At 45.8% G+C, this 24,210-nt stretch overlaps 1 protein-coding gene across 3 annotated transcripts in view; it reads right to left on the bottom strand.

Moving 5' to 3' along the window:
* Positions 1-24,210, bottom strand: part of LOC122921959 (NACHT, LRR and PYD domains-containing protein 3-like) — a 121,058-nt gene that overhangs the window by 4,062 nt on the left and 92,786 nt on the right. For all 3 annotated transcript variants that reach the window (XM_044272307.1, XM_044272309.1, XM_044272310.1), the window contains one exon: positions 14,612-14,782. In XM_044272307.1, the coding sequence (XP_044128242.1) occupies positions 14,612-14,782 (171 nt within the window). The remainder of the gene's footprint in view (positions 1-14,611; positions 14,783-24,210) is intronic.

Genomic DNA, 24,210 nt, shown 5'->3' with positions numbered 1-24,210 from the left:
TACAAACAATTCCTCTGAGGGGCAAGAGACCGGGGCGTCCCCCTGGGCCTCTAACACCTTCCCCTCCAGAGCAGATTGTACCGCAGAGACAACCACTCCTCTTTGTAAAATGGGTACCGGATCACCCACATTACCCCCTCCAGGGAAACTACGAGATAATGCATCTGCCTTGGTATTTTTTGCCCCAGGACGATAGGTGATGAAAAAGTTAAACCTGGTAAAAAAAAAAGCGACCACCTAGCTTATCTAGGGGTGAGACGCTTAGCTGATTCGAGGTACAGAAGGTTTTTGTGGTCCGTAATCACCGTGACGGGGTGGATTGCTGTCACGGAAGGTGTACAGAAAACTAGAAGACACAAAATGAAGATCCGACTGACTGGATCCAAAACTAAGGAACAAAAGGGAGAGCCCTGCAACAGACCTGGCTCTCTCCCTAACTGCTCAGCCTATGCAAAAATCTCAATGGTAGATGATCGCATATCCTCGTACCTCGACTGTGTAACACCTGAACACCCTATAATAATGAGGGGACACGACCATCGGCTCCCTACACTTGATACGGAGGGAGTCAGGGTCACCTGGGATCCAGCAAACAGGAAAACACAAATGAACGAACAAAATTTATCTGTAGAAGACTCAGTAGTAGCATCAGCATGCACACACTCCAGGAAGTTGTATAAACCGCAAAGTAATGCAGTATGGGAAGGGATTTAACCACTTCAGCCCCGCTAGCTGAAACCCCCTTCATGACCAGAGCACTTTTTACACTTCTGCACTACACTACTTTCACCGTTTATCGCTCGGTCATGCAACTTACCACCCAAATGAATTTTACCTCCTTTTCTTCTCACTAATAGAGCTTTCATTAGTTGGTATTTTATTGCTGCTGACATTTTTACATTTTTTGTTATTAATCGAAATGTAACGATTTTTTTTGCAAAAAAATGACATTTTTCACTTTCAGCTGTAAAATTTTGCAAAAAAAACTACATCCATATATACATTTTTCGCTAAATTTATAGTTCTACATGTCTTTGATAAAAAAAAAATGTTTGGGGAAAAAAAAAATGGTTTGGGTAAAAGTTATAGCGTTTACAAACTATGGTACAAAAATGTGAATTTCCGCTTTTTGAAGCAGCTCTGACTTTCTGAGCACCTGTCATGATTCCTGAGGTTCTACAATGCCCAGACAGTAGAAACACCCCACAAATGACCCCATTTCGTAAAGTAGACACCCTAAGGTATTCGCTGATGGGCATAGTGAGTTCATAGAACTTTTTATTTTTTGTCACAAGTTAGCGGAAAATGATGATGATTATTTATTTTTATTTTTTTCTTACAAAGTCTCATATTCCACTAACTTGCGACAAAAAATAAAAAATTCTAGGAACTCGCCATGCCCCTCACGGAATACCTTGGGGTGTCTTCTTTCCAAAATGGGGTCACTTGTGGGGTAGTTATACTGCCCTGGCAATTTAGGGGCCCAAATGTGTGAGAAGAACTTTGCAATCAAAATGTGTAAAAAATGACCAGTGAAATCCGAAAGGTGCACTTTGGAATATGTGCCCCTTTGCCCACCTAGGCTGCAAAAAAGTGTGACACATCTGGTATCGCCGTACTCAGGAGAAGTTGGGGAATGTGTTTTGGGGTGTCATTTTACATATACCCATGCTGGGTGAGAGAAATATCTTGGCAAAAGACAACTTTTCCAATTTTTTTATACAAAGTTGGCATTTGACCAAGATATTTATCTCACCCAGCATGGGTATATGTAAAATGACACCCCAAAACACATTCCCCAACTTCTCCTGAGTACGGCGATACCAGATGTGTGACACTTTTTTGCAGCCAAGGTGGGCAAAGGGGCACATATTCCAAAGTGCACCTTTCGGATTTCGCAGGCCATTTTTTATACATTTTGATTGCAAAGTTCTTCTCACACATTAGGGCCCCTAAATTGCCAGGGCAGTATAACTACGCCACAAGTGACCCCATTTTGGAAAGAAGACACCCCAAAGGTATTCCTTGAGGGGCATGGCGAGTTCTTAGAATTTTTTATTTTTTGTCGCAAGTTAGTGGAATGTGAGACTTTGTAAGGAAAAAAGAAAAAAAAAGAAAAATTATCATTTTCCGCTAACTTGTGACAAAAAAAAATAAATTCTAGGAACTCGCCGTGCCCCTCATGGAATACCTTGGGGTGTCTTCTTTCCAAAATGGGGTCACTTGTGGCGTAGTTATACTGCCCTGGCAATTTAGGGGCCCAAATGTGTAAGAAGTACTTTGCAATCAAAATGTGTAAAAAATGACCGGTGAAATCCGAAAGGTGCACTTTGGAATGTGGGCCCCTTTGCCCACCTAGGCTGCAAAAAAGTGTCACACATCTGGTATCGCCGTACTCGGGAGAAGTTGGGGAATGTGTTTTGGGGTGTCATTTTACATATACCCATGCTGGGTGAGAGAAATATCTTGGCAAAAGATAACTTTTCCGATTTTTTTATACAAAGTTGGCAATTGACCAAGATATTTTTCTCACCCAGCATGGGTATATGTAAAATGACACCCCAAAACACATTGCCCAACTTCTCCTGAGTACGGCGATACCAGATGTGTGACACTTTTTTGCAGCCTAGATGCGCAAAGGGGCCCAAATTCCTTTTAGGAGGGCATTTTTAGACATTTGGATCCCAGACTTCTTCTCACACTTTCGGGCCCCTAAAAAGCCAGGGCAGTATAAATACCCCACATGTGACCCCACTTTGGAAAGAAGACACCCGAGGTATTCAATGAGGGGCCTGGCGAGTTCATAGAATTTTTTTTTTTTTTGCATAAGTTAGCGGAATTTGATTTTTTTTTGTTTTTTTCTCACAAAGTCTCACTTTCCGCTAACTTAGGACAAAAATTTCAATCTTTCATGGACTTAATATGCCCCTCACGGAATACCTTGGGGTGTCTTCTTTCCGAAATGGAGTCACATGTGGGGTATTTATACTGCCCTGGCTTTTTAGGGGCCCTAAAGCGTGAGAAGAAGTCTGGAATATAAATGTCTAAAAATGTTTACGCATTTGGATTCCGTGAGGGGTATGGTGAGTTCATGTGAGATTTTATTTTTTGACACAAGTTAGTGGAATATGAGACTTAGTAAGAAAAAACAAAAACAAACAAAAAATTTCCGCTAACTTGGGCCAAAAAAATGTCTGAATGGAGCCTTACAGGGGGGGGGGGGGGGGGGGTGATCAATGACAGGGGGGTGATCACCCATATAGACTCCCTGATCACCCCCCTGTCATTGATCACCCCCCTGGTAAGGCTCCATTCAGACGTCCGTATGATTTTTACGGATACATGGATACATGGATCGGATCCGCAAAACACATGTGGACGTCTGAATGGAGCCTTACAGGGGGGTGATCAATGACAGGGGGTGATCAATGACAGGGGGGTGATCAATGACAGGGGGGTGATCAGGAAGTGTATATGGGTGATCACCCGCCTGTCATTGATCACCCCCCTGTAAGGCTCCATTCAGACGTCCGCATGTGTTTTGCGGATCCGATCCATGTATCCATGTATCCGTAAAAATCATGCGGACGTCTGAATGGAGCCTTACAGGGGGGTGATCAATGACAGGGGGGTGATCAGGGAGTGTATATGGGTGATCACCCGTCTGTCATTGATCACCCCCCTGTAAGGCTCCATTCAGACGTCCGCATGTGTTTTGCGGATCCGATCCATGTATCCATGTATCCGTAAAAATCATACGGACGTCTGAACGGAGCCTGACAGGGGGGTGATCAATGACAGGGGGGGTGATCAATGACAGGGGGGTGATCAGGGAGTTTATATGGGGTGATCATGGGTGATCAGGGGTTCATAAAGGGTTAATAAGTGACGGGGGGGGTGTAGTGTAGTGTTTGGTGCGACTTTACTGACCTACCTGTGTCCTCTGGTGGTCGATCCTAACAAAAGGGACCACCAGAGGACCAGGTAGCAGGTATATTAGACGCTGTTATCAAAACAGCGTCTAATATACCTGTTAGAGGTTAAAAAAATCTGATCTCCAGCCTGCCAGCGAGCGATCGCCGCTGGCAGGCTGGAGATCCACTCGCTTACCTTCCGTTCCTGTGAGCGCGCGCGTCTGTGTGCGCGCGTTCACAGGAAATCTCAGCTCTCGCAGGAGGACGCATATATGCGTCCACCCAGAAGAGCAGGGCCGCCGGCAGGACGCAATCCTGCGTACGGCGGTCCTGAGGAGGTTAAAGGGATGCAATCAGTTCAACTACATGACAGCTGAGAGAGGCTAACGAGATGAGAAAATGAAAGCAAAACAAAAGGAACTGTCATGGTCTTACCTCCTTGCTGTCCTCCTTCGTTTGACATGTGCTGGCGGCCATCTTGGTTTCTGGGTTTCTTGTAGCCTCCCACCCTGCGGCTCCTCCTTCCCACTGGGAGGAGCTGGATGCCTAGCTCATATATATAGGAGGTCTGTGGCTTCGTCTGACTACCCTGCTGATTCCTGATCCTGGCTTCGTCTGACTACCCTGCTGATTCCTGATCCTGGCTTCGTCTGACTACCCTTCTGGTTCCTGATCCCTGGTTTTGCAAGACCCTGCTTCGGTTTAGCCATCCGTTTGGACTTTTGCCTTACAGCTTTATTTTCAATAAAGCCTTCTTATTTCCACTCATCTCTTGTTGTACGTCTGGTTCATGGTTCCATGACATTAGGACCAAGCCATGAATTCTGAAGGTACAGGGCCATCCTCGCTACCTACGCTGGTTGCCAGACTTGATCAGCAGGATCACCTGTTGGGTCGGTTCGCTGTGGCGTTGCAAACCCTGCTTGAACGCACGGCTCATTTAGCTTCCGTTGCCGATGGGTCGGTTGTCGCTCCTGGGCCCGCTCCTACTGCCGCTCCGGTTGTTGCGCCAGAGTCTACCCCGACACCTGTTGCTGCGCCTGCGGTGTTTCGGGGTATGACCGGTTCTGCCCCCCTTCCACAGTGCTTTGGGGGAGAGCCAACTCAGTGCCGAGGTTTCCTTAACCAGGTGGGCATTTACTTCGAGTTGCTGCCACATGCCTTTCCTACTGAGAGATCAAAGGTGGGCTTCTTGATCTCGCTGCTCTCGGACAAGGCCTTGGCCTGGGCCAGCCCTTTATGGGAGAACAACAATCCGGTGGTTGCCGAGTTTTCTGGTTTTGTTGCTTCTCTTCGGAAGGTATTCGATGTGCCGGCTCGTGCTGCCTCTGCTGCGAAGCTCCTTATGTCCATCAGACAGGGTTCACGATCCGTAGCTGAATACACCATTGAGTTTCGTACCCTGGCAGCAGAGGTGGGCTGGAATAATGAGGCTCTGGTCGCTGCTTTCTCTCATGGTCTCTCGGATGCCTTGAAGGAACCAGAAGCAGCAGCAGTCTTAGAAGCATGTGAGCACAGGAGGACCAAGCAAGGAACTGAAGCCCAAAAAGCGCTGCAGGGCACGAAGACCACTGGGCTGGGGCCACTGTAAGACAGCCGAAACCTTCTCAGGATCCATGGAGAACCCCTCAGCGGAAATGATGTAACCTAAGAAGGTTACCTGGGATCGGTGAAATTCGCATTTCTCAAGCTTACCGAACAGCTTGTTCTCTCGTAACCGTTGCAACACTCGTCTGACATCCAGAATGTGGGCCTCCATGGATTCAGAATATACCAAGATGTCATCCAAATAGACCACCACACACTGCTGCAACAGGTCACGGAAAACATTGTTGATGAATTCCTGGAAGACTGCGGGCGCATTGCACAACCCAAAGGGCATAACCAAGGATTCATAATGACCGGTCCTGGTGTTAAACGCGGTCTTCCACTCATCGCCCGTCTTGATCCTTACCAGGTTATATGCCGCCCTCAGGTCGAGTTTGGTAAAGACTGTGGCCCCTTTGAGGCGATCGAACAGCTCAGAAATCAAGGGTATCGGGTAAGCGTTCTTGATCGTGATGCGATTGAGACCCCTGTAATCGATGCAAGGCCTCAACTCACCGCCCTTCTTTTTCACAAAGAAAAATCCAGCCCCTGCCGGGGACGAGGATTTGCGAATGTGTCCGCGTGAAAGCGCCTCCCTCACGTACTCCTCCATGGCCTCATTCTCCGCTACCGACAGTGGATAGACTTTGCCACGAGGCGGAACGGCACCAGATTGTAACTCTATGGCACAATCGTATGGGCGGTGCGGAGGTAGGGCAACCGCACGCACCTTATCGAATACATCCCGGTACTCCTCGTATTCAGGAGGCAACAGAGAGTCCGAGGAAGTACACAGCAACTTGACAGGCCCATGGATGCAACTAGCCCCACACTGCGGTGACCACGAGAGGATCTCGGCCGATTTCCAATCGAAAGTCGGATTATGCTTCTGGAGCCAGGGGTACCCCAAGACCACCGAGTAGTGTGGAGACGAAATAACCTGGAGACAGACCGACTCTCTGTGAACGGCACCAATGGCCATCCCCACTGGAAGGGTCTCATGAGTCACGTGTGGCGGCAGAAGGGGTCTGCCGTCTATCGCCTCAAGAGCCAGTGGGGAACCTCGAGGCTGCAGAGGAATGGAATTGGCGGCAGCGAACACACTATCTATGAACAAACCACCAGCACCAGAGTCCACCAACGCCTGGGTCGTCACCGAGCCCCCGACCCAGGAGAGGACAACAGTAATCAGTGGTTTGTCAACACGGGAAACCGGGGACGAGGAGACTCCACCCAAGATCTGCCCCCGACAGGATCTCAGGTGCGAGCGTTTCCCGGACGGTTCGGGCATGCCAACCGAAAATGCCCACCGAGACCACAGTACATGCATCGGCCCTCGCGTCTCCGGAGTACCCTCTCCCCCTCGGACAGGCGAGCAAACCCCAGCTGCATGGGTTCACCCCCAGACAAGTCATCCCCAGGAGGCGTGGGAGGAGAGGGAGGCACGGGTGGGACAGCAAACGTAGGCGCCAATCTGTTAGAAGGCCTCCGCAGGCTCTCCTTAAAGGAAGGTCTCTCCCTGAGTCTGGTGTCAATCAAAATCAGGAAAGAAATAAGAGACTCGAGCTCCACTGGTAGGTCCTTAGCTGCAACCTCATCCTTCAAGTGCCCACTCCCAAGCTGGCACCTCGCTTTGTTGGTCCCTTCCGAGTGCTTCGCAGGGTAAACCCGGTAGCCTATGCCCTTGCGCTTCCTCCTGGCATGCGGATCTCCAACGTGTTTCATGTCTCCCTGTTGAAGCCACTGGTGTGTAATCGTTTCACTTCCTCGATTCCTCGGCCTCGTCCGGTCCAAGTGGGCAATCGTGAGGAGTATGAGGTGAGCAATATCCTGGACTCACGCCTGGTCCGCGGCCGGTTGCAGTTTTTGGTCCATTGGCGTGGTTATGGTCCAGAGGAGCGTTCCTGGGTTCCCTCTGCAGATGTCCATGCTCCTGCCTTGCTCCGAGCCTTCCACGCACGCTTCCCTCAGAAACCGTTCCTTACTCCGCGGAGGAGGGGCCCTTGAGGGGGAGGTACTGTCATGGTCTTACCTCCTTGCTGTCCTCCTTCGTTTGACATGTGCTGGCGGCCATCTTGGTTTCTGGGTTTCTTGTAGCCTCCCACCCTGCGGCTCCTCCTTCCCACTGGGAGGAGCTGGATGCCTAGCTCATATATATAGGAGGTCTGTGGCTTCGTCTGACTACCCTGCTGATTCCTGATCCTGGCTTCGTCTGACTACCCTGCTGATTCCTGATCCTGGCTTCGTCTGACTACCCTTCTGGTTCCTGATCCCTGGTTTCGCAAGACCCTGCTTCGGTTTAGCCATCCGTTTGGACTTTTGCCTTACAGCTTTATTTTCAATAAAGCCTTCTTATTTCCACTCATCTCTTGTTGTACGTCTGGTTCATGGTTCCATGACAGGAACCTCAAGGAGGACGTTCTGAAGGACGTCTGTCAGAGCTTCTCAGATGTCTGGTGGTGACAGTACCCCTCCTTCTACGAGCAGACTCCGGACACTCAGAGCCCACCTTCTCAGGATGGGACCTATGGAAAGCCCTGATGAGACGAGTGGCCTTAATGTCCGTCACTGGGACCCACATCCTCTCCTCAGGACCATAACCCTCCCAATGAACGAGGTACTGGAGAGAACCGCGGACAACACGAGAATCCACAATCCTAGAGACCTGAAATTCAAGATTACCATCAACCACAATCGGAGGAGGAGGCAAAGATGAGGGTACAATGGGTTGGACATAAGGTTTTAATAAGGACTTATGAAAAACATTATGGATCTTCCAAGTCTGAGGAAGATCAAGACGGTAGGCAACAGGATTGAGGACGGACAAGATTTTGTAAGGCCCAATAAACTTAGGACCCAACTTCCAGGAGGGAACCTTCAATTTGATATTCTTAGTAGACAACCACACCAGATCACCAACATTCAGGTCCGGACCAGGCACACGTCTCTTATCCGCCACACGCTTATATCTCTCACTCATGCTCTTTAGATTATCCTGAATCTTTTGCCAAATAGATGACAAAGACGAGGAGAATCTGTCCTCATCAGGTAAACCAGAAGACCCCTCTCCAGAGAATGTCCCAAACTGCGGATGAAACCCATATGCACCAAAAAATGGTGACTTATCAGAGGAATCCTGACGACGGTTATTTAAAGCAAAGTCAGCAAGGGACAAAAAAGAACACCAATCCTCCTGATTCTCTGCCACAAAACAGAGCAGATATGTCTCCAGATTCTGATTGACGCGCTGAACCGGTCACCTGAAACTGAGAAACAGTCTTACGGAGATCTGCTACCTCCAATGAAAGACCCTGCATGTGTTCAGTCAAAAGTGAAACCGGATCCATGCTTGAGACGGTTTTGGCGGTTTATAATGTCACGGAAGGTGTACAGAAAACTAGAAGACACAAAATGAAGATCCGACTGACTGGATTCAAAACTAAGGAACAAAAGGGAGAGCCCTGCACCAGACCTGGCTCTCTCCCTAACTGCTCAGCCTATGCAAAAATCTCAATGGTAGATGATCGCATATCCTCGTACCTCGACTGTATAACACCTGAACACCCTATAATAGTGAGGGGACACGACCACCGGCTCCCTACACTTGATACGGAGGGAGTCAGGGTCACCTAGGATCCAGCAAACAGGAAAACACAAATGAATGAACAAAATTTATCTGTAGAAGACTCAGTAGTAGCATCAGCATGCACACACTCCAGGAAGTTGTATAAACCGCAAAGTGATGCAGTATGGGAAGGGATTTAAAGGGATGCAATCAGTTCAACTACATGACAGCTGAGAGAGGCTAACGAGATGAGAAAATGAAAGCAAAACAAAAGGAACCTCAAGGAGGACGTTCTGAAGGACGTCTGTCAGAGCTTCTCAGATGTCTGGTGGTGACAATTGCCCCCTCTAAAAAGTGACGCCATTCTTCAAACGCTAGTTTAATAGCTAATAGTTCCCTATTGCCAATATCATAGTTCTTCTCCGCTGCAGATAGTTTTTTAGAAAAGAAAGCGCAAGGATGCCATTTGCCAGGAGACGGACCCTGAGACAGTACAGCCCCCACTCCCACCTCTGACGCATCTACTTCAACAATAAAAGGCTGGGAGACATCAGGTTGGATTACTACAGGTGCCGAGGTAAACCTCTCTTTTAGAGAGGAAAATGCAATTTTTAGGGCGTTAGACCATTTAGAAAAATCAGTCCCCTTCCTAGTCATGTCAGTAAGGGGTTTGACAATCACCGAATAATTTTTAATGAACTTTCTATAGAAATTTGCGAAACCCAAGAACCGTTGCAGTGCTTTAAGGTTCTCAGGAAGATCCCAATCTAAAATTGCCTGGACCTTCCTAGGATCCATACGGAAACCTGAAGCAGATAATAGATATCCCAGGAACTGTATTTCCTAAACGGCGAAGACACACTTTTCAATTTTCGCATATAATTTATTTGTCCGTAGGACCTGCAGTACCTGTCTGACATGTACTGCATGTGTTTTCAGATCAGACAAATAAATTAAAATATCATCTAGGTATATCACCACAAACCTGCCGATAAGATGACTAAAAATGTCATTAACGAAATGTTGGAAGACAGCAGGAGCATTGGTCAGACCGAAAGGCATGACTAGATTTTAATAATGCCCCTCAGGGGTGTTAAAAGCTGTCTTCCACTCATCCCCTTCCTTGATACGAATCAGATTGTAGGCCCCCCTAAGATCAAGTTTGGAAAACCACCTAGCACCCGCAATCTGAATAAACAGGTCAGAAATGAGAGGAAGAGGGTATGGGTCTCGGATGATTATCCGGTTTAGTTCGCAGAAATCTATGCAAGGACGCAGGCCCCCATCTTTCTTTTTAACAAAGAAAAACCCTGCAGCCACGGGTGATGAAGAGGGTCTGATGTGTCCCTTAGCCAGACTCTCGGAGACATAATCTTTCATGGCTTGTCTCTCGGGACCCGAAAGATTATATAACCTGGTCTTGGGTCATTGTGCACCGGGAATCAGGTTAACCGGGCAATCATAAGGACGGTCAGGTGGTAACTTCTGACAACCCTTTTCAGAAAAAACCTCCTCAAAGTCCAAAACAAATGTAGGTAGAGTAGCTATGGCGGCGACTAAGCAATTGCTATTTAAGCTATTTTCTCTGCAATGCTCACTCCACTCCAATATCTCCCTGGCCTGCCAATCCACCACTGGATTGTGCGCTACCAACCAGGGAAGACCCAATACCACAGGAGTGGGAAGCCCCTCCAGAACATAACATGATAGACACTCGTTATGGTGGTCCCCTACCCAAAGGTGTAAGTTATAGACAATGTGAGTAAGGTTTCTCTGGGGAGCAGAATCAATAGCGAATAAGGGAATAGGTCTCTGTAGCGTACAGAGAGACAAACCCATAGTGCGGGCAAAATGGGCATCTATCAAATTTACCCCTGCTCCACTGTCTAGAAAGAAAGAAATAGTCTCCGTCTTAACACCAAAAACAACAACCACTGGCAACACAAATTGAGATGTTCGTATGGAGGAAACGTATACCCCCTGGCTGACATCCTCCACACAGCCTGGGGTTAGTAGTTCCGACAGTCTTTTGTTTTTGAGAAAGGAAGGACAGACATTAATGAAATGACCCCTCCCCCACAGAAAAAACAAACCCCACGCCTACGGCGAGCCTCAGGAGGACGGGCCCGACGAGTAGTTCCTCCTAGCTGCATAGGCTCGTCTAGGTCCGTACAGACTAACTGCTGCTTGGGAGGGCTTACCGATAACTCAGGATTTTTCTATCTGTCCCTAAGACGTCTATCTATTCTGATTAGAAGGGGCATAACAGCATCAAGGAAAAAGGGGGTCTCATACAGCGCAAGCGCATCCTTAACCCCTTCGGATAACCCAGAGCAGAATTGCAGTTTTTATTTTTTTTCTCTTTCTACCTACACAAAATAAGGGCCAGATATAATATCATGACCGGCGTGCCGATCACATACGTGACGCAAAGGGAGGGAAATGGGAAGGCCCTGTCCAAGGGAGAGGGAAAGGTGGTGACCCCTAACTCACCTTGAGGCTGGCATCTGACTGCCCTGACGTCCCTAGACGGGTTCCTCACCCGTACGCCGATCACATGCCTAAACCCTGGCTTTCCCTGAGATGAGCCCTAGGTAGTGAATAGGGAGGTGGGCACACTAGTCTGCACCACTAACACTAAAGGAAAACACCAAGGAGAGGACAGACAATACATATAATCCCAGGTGGGCGACAACAGTGGACAACAAAAGCCCAACAGGGATCCGGAGGGTAACGCTCTGGAACAACAACCAGGAATCACAGCTACACAGCTCCAGTGGGTCAGTATAGAAGTCCAGGCAGGAAGCTCTATATCAGGCAACCAGAGAAGTGGGAGAGGAGAATATAAGGAGGTTGGGATTGCTGGACAAGAAACAGCTGAGGAGAAGAAGCTACGGATCCCTGAGCGAGCCAAAAAGGATTGCAAGGCAAATCCAGAAAACTACCATTAAGAAACAGCACTATCTTTAGACATAGAGCGCGCAGCCACCCGCTGCGACTTCCTGACCCCGGGTATAACGGAGTCAGACGTGGCTCTTGACACCCTCGTGACAGCAGTACAGTGTATAGAGGATGTGTTTGGTATTACAGAGCAGTACAGTGTATAGCTGATGTGTTTGTTATTACAGAGCAGTACAGTGTATAGAGGATGTGTTTGGTATTACAGAGCAGTACAGTGTATAGTGGATGTGTTTGGTATTACAGAGCAGTACAGTGTATAGTGGATGTATTTGTTATTACAGAGCAGTACAGTGTATAGTGGATGTGTTTGGTATTACAGAGCAGTACAGTGTATAGAGGATGTGTTTAGTATTACAGAGCAGTACAGTGTATAGCGGATGTGTTTGTTATTACAGAGCAGTACAGTGTATAGTGGATGTGTTTGGTATTACAGAGCAGTACAGTGTATAGTGGATGTATTTGTTATTACAGAGCAGTACAGTGTATAGCGGATGTGTTTGGTATTACAGAGCAGTACAGTGTATAGTGGATGTATTTGTTATTACAGAGCAGTACAGTGTATAGCGGATGTGTTTGGTATTACAGAGCAGTACAGTGTATAGTGGATGTGTTTGGTATTACAGAGCAGTACAGTGTATAGTGGATGTGTTTGGTATTACAGAGCAGTACAGTGTATAGTGGATGTATTTGTTATTACAGAGCAGTACAGTGTATAGTGGATGTGTTTGGTATTACAGAGCAGTACAGTGTATAGTGGATGTGTTTGATATTACAGAGAAGTACAGTGTATAGTGGATGTGTTTGGTATTACAGAGCAGTGCAGTGTATAGTGGATGTGTTTGGTATTACAGAGCAGTACAGTGTATAGTGGATGTGTTTGGTATTACAGAGCAGTACAGTTTATAGTGGATGTGTTTGGTATTACAGAGCAGTACATTATATAAAGGATGTGTTTGGAATCACACAGCAGAACATTGTATAGCGGTTCTACATCTTTCATTATAGAGGAAAAACATTTCACAGACGTCCAGAAAGAAACGCGGCTGAAAACAGACAAAATCTGTTCTGTCCCCTGCTGATGCTGCTGCATTTTTTAGGGTCTTTTAGTGACTACTTTTAAAACATGTAAAACATTGCGGCTAAGTTCTGACCCCATACGGGCTGATTAACACGCCAGTCATCTATCTGTGTCCTTCGTGGACAGCTCACGTGTCCATAGATTTCCCTGTGTTTCCTCATATACCCTTGTCTGTGCACACACCGTGGGTTAGTGCAGAAATGGAGACATACAGAACTCCATATAGTCTCCATATAAACCGCAGGCGCCATCTTGTTCTGTCTGTTCTCACTCATCCACTGCATAGAAAGTGAATTATAGTTACTATTACAGTTAAAAGTAAGAGAAAAAAACTAACAAAATCTTTAAAAAATACAAATTCTAATCTCCTCCTTTTCCAATTTTACATATAAAAATAAAGAATAAAAATAAACATAATTGGTATCACCGCATCCGAAAATGTCCGAACTACTAATATGTAAAAGTGATTATCCCGCACAGCGATCGCTGTTTTTTGGTCACTCCCCCCCCCCCCTGAAAATAATAAGAAAATAAAAAGATCAGAAAGTTATTTGTGACCCAAAATGGCACCAATAAAAACTACAGCTCGCCCAGCAAAAAACAAGCCTCAGCCCTGTAGATGGAAATATAAAGCGGTCATGGTGTCAGGGTACGGTCATGAAGGAAATTTTGATTTTCCAAAGGTTTTTATTACTTTAAAAATAGTAAAATATAATAGAAACCATATAAATGTGATATTGCTGTAATTGTACCGATCCTCAGGATTAGGTCGTCATGTCAGTTTTGGCACACTAGCAACACCGTAAAAAAAACAACATAAAAAATGGTGGAATTGTAGCCCCCCCCCCAAAAAAAAATTCTTGTGTTTTCAATACAAGTTATGGTAAATTAAATAAAGCCATTAAAAATACATCTTACGCCTCATGCACACGACCGTAGTCTCAGTCTGCATCCGATCTGCGGATCTGATGTAGACCCATTAATCTCAACGGGGCCACAAAACATGCAGACATTACACCGTGTGCTCCCTACACCCTGAATTCTGTCCTATGGTCACAAAAAACATAAAACGTCCTATTCTTCTCCATTTCGAGGACAGGAAAGGAACTTTCCTATAGACGCACCGAAAAATACAGCAGCGTGCATGAAGCCCTCAGACGGTTATGTGAACGGAAAAGTAGAAATTTTATAGTTCCTAGAATTCGGGAAAAAAAGCAAAAGGAAAAATATTTATCAGTAATGTGGAGAGAAGATGATAAATCTGCTGCAGATGACACTTATATACAAACGGTGCCAAAATCAGGGGAGCAGGTAAGGTGGGCGGTGGCTGCTGACACAACTAGACCTGGTGCATTAGTCAGACATTAGTAGAGACGTCACATATCAAGGATCAGTCAGCAGTTTATCTCATAGACATAACAATGGTGCGGAGCATAAAATAGGATAACATCAATGTATAAATTGTGCCCCACATGTCTCCGTCCTGGACACATCTCTTATACTCACTGTAATTCCTCTATCCTGCAGGCCGGACTGGACAGAGCCTCCATCAAGTCACTGAAGTGAGGACCAGACAGACGGTTACCAGACAGGTAAAGTATCTTCAGGGACCGGTTATTCCTTATTACAGATGCCAACTGGATGCAGGAAGTGTCTGGTAGACGATTATAACCCAATCTGTAAGAATAAGAAGATGAGATGTGGGTGAGGCGTACACAGAGCGTTAGTATAAAGTCTGTAGATTGTGACTGTGGAGAGAAAATGTCCCCGACTGTTAGTAAAATCCATAAATATCATCACTAGAAGCCGCCTCTTGTGTGTGGTGGATGTCAGGAATGGCGGCAGCTATATGATATGTCCATGTCCTAGAGATCCAGAACCCCTGAGGAATGTCCTCACTTTATGGCATGTCATAAATCAGTAATGATGGCAGCACATGAATGTACAAGAGTCATAAAGCTGGAGGAACTTGTGTCAGCGTCATCAGCTGCTGAGAGCTCTCCTTCCTCCATCTATTGTGGCCCTCAGTCTGTGGCTCCTATGGCCTCCATTCACCTTCCTCCACCATCTATTGTGGTCACTGTGGCCTCGATTCTCCTTCATACACAGTACAGTGGATGTGTTTGGTATTACAGAGCAGTACAGTGTACAGTGGATGTGTTTGGTATTACAGAGCAGTACAGTGTATAGCGGATGTGTTTGGTATTACAGAGCAGTACAGTGTATAGCGGATGTGTTTGGTATTACAGAGCAGTACAGTGTATAGCGGATGTGTCTGGTATTACAGAGCAGTACAGTGTATAGAGGATGTGTTTGGTATTACAGAGCAGTACAGTGTATAGCGGATGTGTTTGGTATAACAGAGCAGTACAGTGTATAGTGGATGTGTTTGGTATTACAGAGCAGTACAGTGTATAGAGGATGTGTTTGGTATTACAGAGCAGTACAGTGTATAGCGGATGTGTTTGGTATTACAAAGCAGTACAGTGTATAGTGGATGTGTTTGGTATTACAGAGCAGTACAGTGTATAGCGGATGTGTTTGGTATTACAGAGCAGTACAGTGTATAGCGGATGTGTTTGGCATTACAGAGCAGTACAGTGTATAGTGGATGTGTTTGGTATTACAGAGCAGTACAGTGTATAGCGGATGTGTTTGGTATTACAGAGCAGTACCGTGTATAGCGGATGTGTTTGGTATTACAGAGCAGTACATTGTATAGTGGATGTGTTTGGTATTACAGAGCAGTACAGTGTATAGTGGATGTGTTTGGTATTACAGAGCAGTACATTGTATAGTGGATGTGTTTGGTATTACAGAGCAGTACCGTGTATAGTGAATGTGTTTGGTATTACAGAGCAGTACATTGTATAGTGGATGTGTTTGGTATTACAGAGCAGTAGTGTATAGTGGATGTGTTTGGTATTACAGAGCAGTACAGTGTATAGTGGATGTGTTTGGTATTACAGAGCGGTACAGTGTATAGGGGATGTGTTTGGTATTACAGAGCAGTACAGTGTATAGGGGATGTGTTTGGTATTACAGAGCAGTACAGTGTATAGCGGATGTGTTTGATATTACAGAGCAGTACAGAGTATAGTGGATCTGTTAGGTATTACAGAGCAGTACAGTGTATAGAGGATGTGTTTGGTATTACAGAGCAGTACAGTGTATAGTGGATGTGTCTGGTATTACAGAGCAGTACATTGTATAGTGGATGTGTTTGGTATTACAGAGCAGTACAGTGTATAGTGGATGTGTCTGGTATTACAGAGCAGTACAGTGTATAGTGGATGTGTTGCTATTACAGAGCAGTACAGTGTATAGTGGATGTGTTGCTATTACAGAGCAGTACAGTGTATAGCGGATGCGTTTGGTATTACAGAGCAGTACAGTGTATAGTGGATGTGTTTGGTATTACAGAGCAGTACAGTGTATAGTAGATGTGTTTGGTATTACAGAGCAGTACAGTGTATAGCGGATGTGTTTGGTATTACAGAGTAGTACAGTGTATAGTGGAGGTGTTTGGTATTACAGAGCAGTACAGTGTATGGCGGATGTGTTTAGTATTACAGAGCAGTACAGTGTATAGTGGATGTGTTTGGTATTACAGAGCAGTACAGTGTATAGTGGATGTGTCTGGTATTACAGAGCAGTACAGTGTATAGTGGATGTGTTGCTATTACAGAGCAGTACAGTGTATAGTGGATGTGTTGCTATTACAGAGCAGTACAGTGTATAGCGGATGCGTTTGGTATTACAGAGCAGTACAGTGTATGGCGGATGTGTTTAGTATTACAGAGCAGTACAGTGTATAGTGGATGTGTTTGGTATTACAGAGCAGTACAGTGTATAGAGGATGTGTTTAGTATTACAGAGCAGTACAGTGTATAGTGGATGTGTTTGGTATTACAGAGCAGTACAGTGTATAGTGGATGTGTTTGGTATTACAGAGCAGTACAGTGTATAGTGGATGTGTTTGGTATTACAGAGCAGTACAGTGTATAGTGGATGTGTTTGGTATTACAGTGGGCGGGGAAGGGGATTCACGTTTTGAAAAAGGTGTAAATGTAAGACGGCTCAGAAGCTGTCTTACACTTAGGACTGGCGCTGGATGCCCTGAAGTTAAGGAGAGGCCTGCGCCTCATAACTACGACAGATTTACCACAAGTTTAGGGCTTTATTAATACTAATATTAGAACCAAGGATTAGGGATTATTCTGGATTACAGTGGTACTATACCGACTATACATGAAAAATGGAAGTTCTTTGCGCACATATTTGATCATACGTGTGTCGGGCCCATCTACCGGCATCAAGGTGGCTTCCACAGATAGGTACCTAACACTAACACGACTGCCTCTCCTAGGCCTAACCTAAGCCTGTTAGGGTGAGCTTCCTGCATGCTAGCTTTATGTATGTGCACCTGTGACTTTGGATGTGCTAGTCTAAATTTTCTTGTAGGGCTTTATTAAAAGGGTTTTCCGGGAATTAAGAAAATTAAAATACTTCAATATTACTACTGTTATAAATATATTCCTAAATACCTTTCATTAGTTATAATAGTTCATTTCGTCTGGGGAGCAATAATCAGGAGAAAAAAAATAGCCGCCGTCCTATTAGTACACACAGAACCTGTCCTAATCACACAGCAGGACAGGTTACTTCACAACACTGAGGTAAAGAGCTGCCTCATCCTCCTTTGCTCTGATTGTCAGGGATCATGATCCTGAATACAGCTAATAAGCTTTTCAGCTGAATCTCTGTGGGAATGGAGTTCATGAGGAGACATGGAGTACGGTGAGGATGGACAGGACAGACTGTGGTAATGTGGGGCTGTGGTAATGGAGACTATAAACAAGTGCTGTTGCTCATTACCCACATCCCCACCTCCTCTCTGTATTTCATGTCTCCTCATAAACTCCATTCCTACAGAGATTCATCTGAAGATCATATTAAACTGCATTCAGGATCATAATCCCTGACAATAAAGACAGGAAGATGGCGCAGCTTTTTAACTTGTCCTCCTGTGTGATTAGGACAGGTTTTGTGTGGACTAGTAGGATGGCGGCCAATTTATTTTTCCTAATGATTGCTCCCCAACAAGCCATTATAACTAATGAAAGGTATTTGGTAATATATTTATAATAAAAGTAATATTTAAGTATTTTCATTTTCTTAATTCCCGGAAAACCCCTTTAAGAATGGCGTGAAAAATGTCGGTCTTAATAAATTGGCGCCTAAGTGCTCACCTAGCGCCGCTGCCTCTTAAAGCACCAGGGTGTCGGGGTGCCCCCACCAGTCAGATATTGTTCCTGAGGACAAGCCATCGATATCTAAGTCCCAGAGAACCAATTCACAAGGTAGATATCTTTCAGCAGTTCTCTCCTATGACCGGGACCACATCACTGAAAATCAGACTTACCGTGTTTGACAATTTATAAGTCGCCCTTTTAATAAGAAAAAAATCTTGCTAAAAGTGTCTTATAAACAGCAGTCGGGGAGATCCAGCATGGCCAGACCGCTGACTGCTTCATTAGTAATCAGGCAGAACGCACATACAGATCTGCCTGATCAGTGAGAGCTGGCAGGCAGGAGAACAGTCCGTTCAGATCATGGGGGAGGAAGTTCCTACACTGTACTGAAAGGAGATTAAAACTACAGCTTAAGGACCTTTGATGATGTCATCAATAGGAGGAGCCAGAGCAGGAAGACTGTACAGCCGACACTGGTGTAGAGAGATGTAAGTTTTTACTAAAGATGCTAAGTGTGTGTGTAGCAGGGCCGTATGTGTGTAATAGAGCTGTATGCCTCTAACACAACTGTATGTGTGTAGCAGCGCTGTATGGGTATAGAAGAACAGTATGTATGTAGCAGAGCTGTATGTATGTAACAGACCTATATGGGTGTAGCAGGCTGTATGCAAGTATGGCAGTGCTGTGTGTATAGTAGAGCTGTATGTGAGTATGGCAGTGCTGTGTGTGTATAGCAGATCTTTATGTGTACATGGCAGTGCTAAGTGTGTATAGCAGAGCTGTGTGTGTACCAGAACTGTGTGTGTCACACACAAATACTTAAAAATAACCTAGCAAGGGGCGTGGCCTGAGCATCTGCAGGAATGGCCGCTTGAACGCTGAGCTCTGCCGCCTGCACTTTGAAAAGGAGACTTTTATGCTTCTTCATCGCAGCACATGGGGAGAAGACTGCAGCCCAAGCACCCTAGCGGCTCCCAGGTTTCTGCTAAAGCGAATAATACGCTGGATTCTTACCTCTGGCGATCCTCGGAGAAGACGTCCACAGAGTGCGGCCTACCTGTGTCCTCCGCTTCTGGTGAGTGCGAGCCCGCGACACCGCTGAAAGGCCTCACGCTTCCAAGAGAGGAGAGCGATCTTTCGGAGGGACCTAAACCCCCAGCTATATCACCTTCACGAAGGCATTCACCCCCAGACTATTGGGGTGCCCCATAGACTTTGCTGGTCCCGCCATAAGGCCGGAGCGTGCGGCTGAGTGCGCCGCCATTATGCCGCCTAAACAAGCGCCTAAGCACACTAGACAGTCGGCTACGCCATCGCAGCGGCGTTGCGACTGGAGTGAGCCCCCTGGGGACCTTAATGAGGCAAGTCGTCATACATTGGGGGAAGGAGACACATTCGCCTGGGATCGTTTATCAGATTCAATGGAGGGTGAAGAAGGGTCCGTGCCTTCCACGCAATCCTCAGCGCTTCTCCACCAGATGCTACAACATCTGCCCACCAAAGCAGACTTCAAAGTATTGATTGCTGAGGTTAGGAGCGCATGTAAGTCTGAAATATCAGCACTCAGGCAAGATTTTAAGCAGTTATCTGGTCGCACGGACTCTATGGAAGTAGAACATGATGACACACGCAGAAGTGTCGCTAACCTACATTCTATCATAACCTCCCAGTCCCAAGTCATCAGGGAGAATACCCGACATTTGGAAGATTTGGATAATAAGGGGTGCAGAAATAATATTTGTGTTAGAGGTCTGCCCGAGTCAGATGCAGATGAAAATCTACCAGACATGTTGTCGGATCTCTTCAACGCTATTTTGGGGTCTCAGCCGCCACAAGCCATCAAGTTAGACTGGGCCCATAGGGCGCTTCGCCCCAAGTTTTCTGCCGCACAGCCGAGGGACGTGATCTGCTGTGTACATGATTTTCAGCTAAAGGAGAATATAATGGCCAAAGCCAGAGCTATGAAAGCTATTGATTTTCACGGACAGACCGTCCAACTTTATCAGGACCTCTCCTGGTGGACACTTCAGAAACGAAGAGTTCTGCAGCCTTTATTGAACCTCCTGAGAGAGAAGAAGACTCCGTATAGATGGGGATTTCCGTTTGCCTTAATAGCGTCTAAGAATGGCAGGACATCTATCCTGCGTCAGCATGCAGACCTCCCAGCCTTCTGCTTAGCCTTGGACGTTGAGATGCCTTCTATTGCAGACTGGGAAATACAGGATCCGAACCCTGCTCTGGAACCAGTCTGGCAGACTGTGCGACAGAAGAGACGAAGATCACCTCCACAGGATGCCCCGTCTTACGCGGAGCCCCGTGATGCACCCCCTTGAGTAATGTACTGTGTAGTGCTATACGTTGCACGTCTCCTGTTTTTTTACTGTCCGCTACTGTGCAGCGTTTTTGCTCTCTTTTTTCAGAAACCATGTTTGGTGTTTCAAGAATCTGTATGGTTTCCTTATTGATATTGTTGGTCTGCCCATTACTCAGTTGTCCTTTACAGGCGCTGTTTTTGAGGACACTCAGTCATACCTTATCGTACGGGATGAGTACTTTAACCCTCTCTTTATTCCTCATTTTTTCTGGGATTATGAGATGGTTTCAATTTGAGCCAGATCACTTTCGCTATGTTTCACGGATCCCTGTCTGGACAATATGGTCCAATGTTACAACTACCTTATGGTTATGTTCTTTAACTGTGCAATGTCTTGTGTTTCCCCCTTTTTCCCTTTTGTGTTTTCCCTTTATGTTCTTTACAGCTAGATGTCCTTGGTATAGCCGTCTCTTACTGTGCGAGGTGGTGACTATGCATGCGACGAGGTCTCTGCAGAACGACCTGAATATAGCAAGTATCCCTCTTCAATTCTACTTAAGATGGTCAAGTGTATGTCGTTAAATGTGAAAGGCCTTAATTCTAACACTAAAAGGCAGTTAGCGATTAATGAGTGCAGGTCGCAAAAAGCAGATATAGTCTTTCTTCAAGAGACCCTTTTTGATCAGCAGGGTACCTTTAAATTTGCACAAAGATTATTCCCTCAGATATATTCCGCAACTTCGGGGAGAAAGTGGCAGGTGTAGCTATTCTCTTAGCCGCTTATTGTCCGTTACATGTAGAATCTTGCATTTCTGATGTGGAGGGGAGATATATTATACTTAAGGCTACACTCAAGGGTAAACCGCTTATTCTATGTAACTTATACTCACCTAATTCGGCCCAAATCCCCTTCTTGAATAAAGTATTTTTGAAACTGTCCCGGTACCTCCCCTCCCCTATGATTGTGGGAGGAGACTTCAACATTTCCTTCTCTGAGCATATGGATAGGTTGCCCCCAAATAGCTCCCCCCCCTCGCGTAAACAATGCAGACTTTCGCATCTTTTTCGACGTCTCATCCGGCGCTACGCTTTTTATGATTTCTGGAGGGTTAATTATCCCTCGGCAAAATCATACACTTTTTTTTCTCACCCACATAGCACCCACTCTCGGATTGACTATTTTTTCGGAAATGTTCCAGTCCTCCGAATGTTAAAGGATGCTGATCTCGGCCATATCACCTGGTCGGACCATGCTCCGATCACTAGCACCCTTAAAACTTTGGGTTTTCACACGAAAATGTGCCATTGGTGCCTGAATGAGACTTTTTTAAGTAGTTAACAACTTAGACAGGAGCTCCGGGATAGTATAGCAGAATACTTTGCCTTAAATCAGTCTTCCGTCTCCTTGATTTCTACGTTATGGGAGGCGCATAAGGCGGTTTTTAGGGGCAAATGTATCGCCATGGGTTCTAAACTAAAAAAGGATCGCAATCAGCAACAGGCCATTCTCACTGCTCAGCTCAGAGAACTGGAAAAACAAGTTGGGCTCGCGCCGCTCACGACATTTGCTCCGCCGTATAGTGGTTCTTAGGGCCAGACTGCGGGACATTATGTGCCATAAGACTGAAAAACTTTTATTATAGTCCAGGCAAAGATTTTATGCACACCCTTTTGGCGCGTCAGCTGCGTGAGTCCAACATGGTGGGAAACCCGACAGTTATGAGGGCAACAGATGGTACGTTGATATACGATCCCACAGCTATTTTGGAACTTTTTCAAAAGTTTTATAAATCGCTCTATTCTATCTCACAACAGACGCCAATGGATCATGAAAAGCGTCAGCGCCTTTTTCATAACTTCCTGTCGCAATGCAAACTCCCTAAGCTGTCAGATGAAGCTATTTCTTCATTGAATGCTCCTATAAAACCAGAGGAGTTGCAAGAGGTGCTGAAGCAGCTTCCTAATAACAAGTCCCCTGGACCCGATGGTCTGACGTACGTGTACTATAAAACCTTCTCGGATATCCTGTTGCCTCAAATGTTACTTTTATTTAATTCCTTTTTGCATGGTTCCCCAATACCTTCATCGCTTTCACATTCTTACATAACAGTAATCCCGAAGCCTGGAAAAGACCCACTCTTAATTCAGACCTCAAAATATTCACAAAAACTTTAGCTAATCGCCTCTCCATTTGGCTTCCCAATCTAATACACAAAGACCAGGTGGGTTTTGGCAGAGACTGTCAGGGGGGAGACAATACCAGGCGGACTATCGATTTAGTAGTTAATAAGCGCAACGACATAGCTCTATTGCTTAGTCTTGACGCTGAGAAAGCGTTTGATCGCTTAAATTAGCCATTTATGTTCTCCGCCCTGGGGGCCTTTGGCATAACCGGTCCATTTCTTAATGCCCTGAAAGTCCTATATGCCCAGCCCACGGCTACAGTAAAAATGTCCCATGCACATTCCTCGACCTTTACCATATGCAATGGTACCCGCCTGGGCTGTCCATTGTCCCCATTAATTTTTGTCCTCTGCATTGAGCCCCTTGCAGCAGCCATTAGGGCTCATTCTGATATCCATGGAGTGATGGTGAATAAGGTGGAGTTTAAACTGTCCTTGTTCGCCGATAATATTTTGCTTACATTGACAAATCCGCACATTTCACTTCCTAATCTCTTTCGCCTTCTGGAGACCTATGGTAGGCTATACAAAGTTAATACTGCTAAGACGGAAGCCTTACCCCTTAACTTCCCCCCGGATAGCTTAAGTAAACTGAAAACTAACTTCCGCTTTTGATGGCAGGATACAAAATTGCGCTATCTTGGGATTGATCTAACTCCGACATATGGTTAACTGTATGGTCGAAACTTCCCAAACACTTTTCGTGAACTTAGGGTTCTTCTGACCAGGTGGATGTCTCTTCCCATATCCTTATTAGGTCGCATAGCCGTGGTTAAAATGACAATTTTGCCCAAGCTTTTATATATGTTTGAGACCCTACCGGTCCCCGTTCCTCTAAAGGAATTACGGGCCTTTCAGGCAAGCATGCTTAGGTTTATATGGAATGAGAAGAGACATCGGATAGGGTGTGCAACTCTTACGGCACTTAAATCTCAGGGGGGTTTGGCAGCTCCAGATATCACGAGATATTACTGGGCCACACATCTCAGAAGGCTCCCAGCTTGGTCTACTTTATATGCCTACTCCAGATGGCTAGAAATTGAGAAACTATGGATAGCTCCTATACATCCCAACTCGCTTTTATGGACGCCACTCCCAACCACCTCGGTACCGGAGATGCTAGGCCCAAAGACCCATACCTATAACATTTGGCGAAGTTGTAATCGCAAATTCTCTCTAGCTCCTGAAAAGTCCTCAATGACTTCTTTTTATTTAATCCTTTGTTCCCGATGGGTATGCACACCTCTTTCTTTAGGCCCTGGTTCTCCAATAAATTGTTTCGCTTTGTGGATATAACTAATCATAAAACGCTCCGCTTACTGCCGCTAGATAGGTTAAAAATGTCCTTCCAGT

The sequence above is a fragment of the Bufo gargarizans genome, chromosome 11, assembly GCF_014858855.1.
Source record: "Bufo gargarizans isolate SCDJY-AF-19 chromosome 11, ASM1485885v1, whole genome shotgun sequence".
Taxonomy (NCBI): Eukaryota; Metazoa; Chordata; class Amphibia; order Anura; family Bufonidae; genus Bufo; species Bufo gargarizans.
This window is presented reverse-complemented; position numbering and strand designations above follow the sequence as displayed.